This window comes from Amphimedon queenslandica, unplaced genomic scaffold (assembly GCF_000090795.2).
Source record: "Amphimedon queenslandica unplaced genomic scaffold, v1.1 AMPQUscaffold_12798, whole genome shotgun sequence".
Taxonomy (NCBI): Eukaryota; Metazoa; Porifera; class Demospongiae; order Haplosclerida; family Niphatidae; genus Amphimedon; species Amphimedon queenslandica.
In genome coordinates this window covers 1-5,466 of record NW_003546966.1, presented here as the reverse complement: position 1 = coordinate 5,466, position 5,466 = coordinate 1, and the positions used below count along the sequence as shown (strand labels likewise).

The window sequence follows — 5,466 nt, the reverse complement described above, 5'->3', positions numbered from 1 at the left end:
GGGATCACATACAGAAAGGCCAACAGATAGGGATGTTTCACTTTGGTGGATCCACACATTGCCTTGTGTTCCGTAAAGATGTCAATATTACCTTTGATCTTCATGGTCAGAAGAAACCTGGTCTAGATGCTAAAAATATTCCTGTGAATGCAAAGATTGCTACCGTCCAGTAAACGGACAGTTTGACTATTATATAATTATAGTTGCTGCATTAGTTTGTTTGCTATCAATATTGTAGTGTCTTATTTTTGTAGTGCAAGTCATTATTATGATGATCATTTTTGAAAATTAAGCACGAGAATTAATATTGCGCATGAGCAGATGAAGGATAAGGAGATGAAGATGTAAGGGGATCAATGTATATATTAGTAAATACAATGTATATATATTGTGTATATATTAGTATGAAGGATTGAATATATGCACAGTTAAATAATAGGAAAACACTCAACTCTAAAATACAGTCTCATATGTACATATACATACATGTAAGCATGGAATGAATACATGACTTGAACTACTTGCAAATTAGTCAAGACACTACATTCGGTAGTGTACATGTATAAATCACATTGTACGTGTGTAAATCTGTGCTTAAAAGGTAGGAAGGGAAATATTGGATGGGTATCGGCCAGTATTAGCTACATGTATGTTAATATCAGCTATGGGAATATCGGCTAAAACCCAAATTGGTAAATCTCTAATTATTATGTGTAATTGTGTATCTTTTCTTGGCTTACTTGAAGCAGGCCTTGCATTGTTGAGCGTAGGTTCTTATTCTCTTGATTAACATTCCATCAATGGAGACTACATTAAGACCAATCTGTAATAGGACATTCTGAGAAAAGAGAGGGGGGGGGAGGGAGAAGTAAGAATAGAGGGAGAGAAAAAAGAAATGCAAGTACATGTGCATGTAGGAGGGATAAAAAATTGATAGTAGTCTTATTAAAAATTAATTACCATCAAAATGCCAAATTCACAAAATTAATTCCTTCCAAAATTTCCTACTATACAGTATATAAATTCATTACAGACGTAGGTGATGTACATGAATATTTTTACACCAAATGTATACATGAATACATCAACCAAATGTACATGTACATGTATGCTCATAATACTGCATAGAGTAAGCCCCTCTAATAAACCACAGTAATTAATACACACACACTGTACTAGTGAATACATACTGCATACTGGGATATTTTCGCGTCGCTAAATTTTCGTGAATTTTGCATTTGTAAGATTTCACAAAATAATATTTAATAAATAAACAATAACAATCTGGGGGTGATTTTGGAGCCATTTTCTGAAAAAACCATAGACTATATATAGTCTTTACTTTTTACCAAAAACCTGCTACTTTTAAAAAATGGTTGCAACTCAAAAGTAAATGTAAAATAAAATGTTTTAGAATCACATTTTAAGCTACACATTGTACATGTACATGTGTAAGTATTTGAGTGACAAGAACATCTGAAGAATTGCCAATAATTATTTCTTGTATAGTCTTACCTTCTGTGGCTTCTTTCCAGTGTAGAAACCAGCTGTAGAATAAGGTATCCTCTAAAAATAATAAATATAATAATAATAATTATTATTATTAATATATTAATAATATTAATGGCACGTAAGTCAGCAACAATTATTGATAAATGACTGGAAATCTTTATTTAATGAATTATCGATAGTTCAATGCACATAATGGTTATAAATGACTGATTTATAAAAGGTTCCTTAACCTTTTATTACAAGTATGTGTATGTACATGTACATGTACATTGATAAGAAATTACATGTACATGTAATTTATGAGTTTCAACTATTTATTTATTTACTTGTTGTTCTTTGTTGGTTTGTATTGGGTCAGTTCTTAAATTGGTTCCTCTTTGAGGTCCTCTCTCCTTCTCCAGCTGGTAAGTGAGTGCAATCAGTCGAAGATCAACAGCTGATAGACTTTGATAATCACCAGTCTTCTTAGAGAAATCAGTTTCTGGAGGAGATCTGGGAGAGAGGGAGGGAAGGCAAATGTGAACATAATAAAAGTTTATGGTAGGTGGCTAAATATTCATTTACAATGTACAATGTATTCTTGTATACATAATGAACTAATGTTATTTAGAAACTTCAAGAATTTTGCTCCGAAATTGGTCTAAAGTCCCTTTACTGCATGTGTATATATATGTAATACAGGGTCATTGGCCAAATTTTGCCAAAAATGAAAAGGAGGGAATTCTCCATTTTAATTGGGCGAAGCCCACTAAGATGAGTAAAGTTTGTTTGTCTGTCTGTATGTACAGTATGTACATGTACGTATTCCATATCTCCTCTATACCGTACTAACGGGTTATTAAGCGCCCTTTGTTGTTAAGCGCCTAGTTCTCATTAGGCACCTAGCTCAATGTAGCTCTTAGCATGGGTTTGTTAAGCGCAGTACAAAACAGTAGGAGTCCAGACACTTTTTATAAGCATTGTGGCCACGAACCAGACTGTCAAAAGAGTATTCTTTACCACCCGCCATTGTAAAGCCAGTAAAGTGATTAATTAATTATTATTGTAAACCACACCTACTGTTTTTATTAAGCGCTGAGTCATTATTAAACGCCCATTTTTCTGTCATTTTCTGCATAAGTGCCTAAGCTTAATAACCCGTTAATACGGTATATCTGCAATGCAATAAATTCTAAATTTCAATATTTCATTGAAAGTGGGAGTGGCTGAAAGAAAATAAAATGGTGATCAGCACACGGGAATCAGAAGTCATGAGTTTCCTACTTCCTAGCAACAAGATAAGGCAAAAACACCGTCCAAAGACTTCTCCAACTGCTTGAAAAGGTTACAGGTGCAATTAAGTAACTATGAAATTTGTTTTTGTTGAGATAAACTGAAAATCAAACAAATGTCACCTTGTCACTGACTGCACTAAACTGGCCAGCCTTTTTATATCTTATGGAGTCAGTGTAGCAAGGCTTAAAGTAAAAAAACAAGTCAGGAGTTTTCTAGCAGCAACATAAGGTAGAGATTCTGCTTTTTTCCAGCTAATAATCTACAAGGCTGAGCCCTTTAATGTTTTACATTGTTTCTAGTAATTCTTATATTGTACATATACGTGTACATTTACTTATGTTGCGTAGAAAGTTTCAGCTGATTGCAATCAAAATTGGATTTTTTATGAATTTTTAAAAGAGAGAATTTTCTATTTATATATTTTTCTGATACATATTGTATTTCCTTAAATAAAAGCCTGGGCGTCTATTTCCTAAAATGGTATTTGGACCTCCAAAAAATACATTAAAAAAATAAAAAAAAACTTAGGCCCAGAGCAGAGTTGGAACCTGTGACCTTATGCTTTTAACTTCTGCAACTTCAGGCATTATCCACTAGACTACTGAGTCATTTCTAGGCCAGTGTTGCGTATTTATAGTTAAATTGTATTGCTACCCCGGCGTTTATTTGAATGCGGCTTCTATTTAAGGATTTATGGTACATGTATACATGCACTTATGTTGCTTACAAAGTTTGAGCTGATTCTGTTTCAAATTAATCTTTTACAAAATTTTAAAGTTTTCTACAAAATCAGACCAAATACCATATAGCAGGAAATTTTGGATGAAATTAAATTTGGCATTTTGATAGCCATTTGCCAAATAAAACCTGCAATTTTGAGCCATTATACGCATGCTCAATGGCACGTGGCCCAAAATTTGCCAATCACCAAAATTTAGCAATTAGCCAAATTTAAGTCCCTCCAAAATTTCCCGCTATAGAACACTGGAACTGAAAATTGGAAAAGATATGAATTTCATTAATTTTATATCTGCCCACACATCATAATTGGCTGCCATTTTGGTTGGCAAGTTTGTTATAGAATTCAATGGAGGCACGAAGAAAATGCCTCACTTACCTGCTTTAGCTCTATCAATAGCTAAAAAGTGCTTGTTATAAGAAAGAACAGCTGCCTCTAAGCTTCTCCTGTAAAGGATTTGGTCAAATTTTCTGCAGAATTCTTAATACAGGTTTGTTTTTATGTCGGCCCGTTTGTTCTCCATTGAAAGTTGCCAACCAAAATGGCGGCCGGAATTTATTTCATCCTAAACCACGCCTTACAACTGTAAAAATTAATAATCTTCCTATGCAAAATTATACAAACAATTTTCACTTCCAGTAATCTATACACCATACTGTACCCAGATAGACATCATTATGTGTATGGACGACTAATATTAAGTAATTCAGCTGTATATACAATATAAAGCATCATCTCCTCTCAGTTACCATGTTTTATATATTCTTGTGATGGTTCCCTCAATATCAGTTGATAGGGTAATACTTGTAGTCTCTGGCGGGTCTCACTGTTCTTTATCTCTGATAGTATATACAGTCTGGTACGGGACCAGTCCTGTAGAGCCGCTCCTTTTATAAATGGACCAGAATCAACTACTAAACAGGTCACTTCGACGTTCATCCCAACATTAATCCTACACGTGTCGTGTATGGAGCGCCAAAGTGGACAAAAATGGTTGTCCCTAAAAAGCGGACCGGACCAGACCAACGGACCCGAAAAGACTAATTTACGGACCGAGCGACGGACCCGATACAAACTAATTTATTGACCCGACCAAGGGACCCGAAAAGACTAAAGTACGGACTCCGCGTTAATGACCACGGACCTGACCGACCTATAGAGCATAGATATCAATGCTAGCATCAGTATTTATGATGCTAGCAAACTCCATGATGGCCTAGACAACATACAGAACTTCAGTGACAAATATAATTTTTATCTATGGAGATAGATCTACTATATGTTGAGTCATAATACCGTGCAGTGAGGCCGTAGTTTATTGTATTGATAAAGTCTGTAATATCAACTTGAATTAATTTTCCACTTGTTCAAAACTAATAATAATCTAGTAGACTATAATAATCAATTGTTATACCAGTCTAAACAGAAGTTTACAAAAAAATACAGCACAGTGTTATCACTCAGTAGTATAATGTCATAGGCTGGAGATCTTGAGTGATTAGTATTGACAGTACAGATTATACCAATTAACTGAATGAACACTTGTAATATCTTTTGATTGTGTAGTTCACTTGTGCAGTGATAGATATAAGTACCAAAGTTTTTGTGTTATTGTTATTTAAAATTCTGAATAATTATTATGAATTAAAGGTGCATGTAAATTCTTGAATATAATCATTACAAATATCTGGGCCATATTTCAGTGGTATTCATCTTTATTGCATGCATACATTTCACATACACTGCATGTTATGTTATCAAGTATAGACTTAAATTTTTAAAGTTATTCATGCATAAAATGATCAACCACAATAATTGTACCAACATAGTGGTCATTGACAAATTTAAGAAGTTGCAATTATTATTACATATCTAATTTGTAACCATTTTTCCACTGAATTCAGAACAAGATTTGCTTGCCACATTAAGCTGTACAGTGA

At 33.9% G+C, this 5,466-nt stretch overlaps 1 protein-coding gene across 1 annotated transcript; it reads right to left on the bottom strand.

Annotated features, from left to right (window-relative positions):
- Positions 1 to 1,490: 1,490 nt before the first annotated feature.
- Positions 1,491 to 5,459, bottom strand: LOC109586723 (RNA-binding protein NOB1-like). Its single transcript, XM_020002930.1, has 3 exons — positions 4,276 to 5,459; positions 1,839 to 1,993; positions 1,491 to 1,566 (listed from the first exon to the last, which is right to left on the bottom strand). Exons 1-3 carry the CDS (start codon positions 4,463 to 4,465, stop codon positions 1,495 to 1,497), a joined length of 417 nt encoding a protein of 138 aa, XP_019858489.1. The 5' UTR covers positions 4,466 to 5,459; the 3' UTR covers positions 1,491 to 1,494.
- Between the last annotated feature and the right edge of the window lie 7 nt (positions 5,460 to 5,466).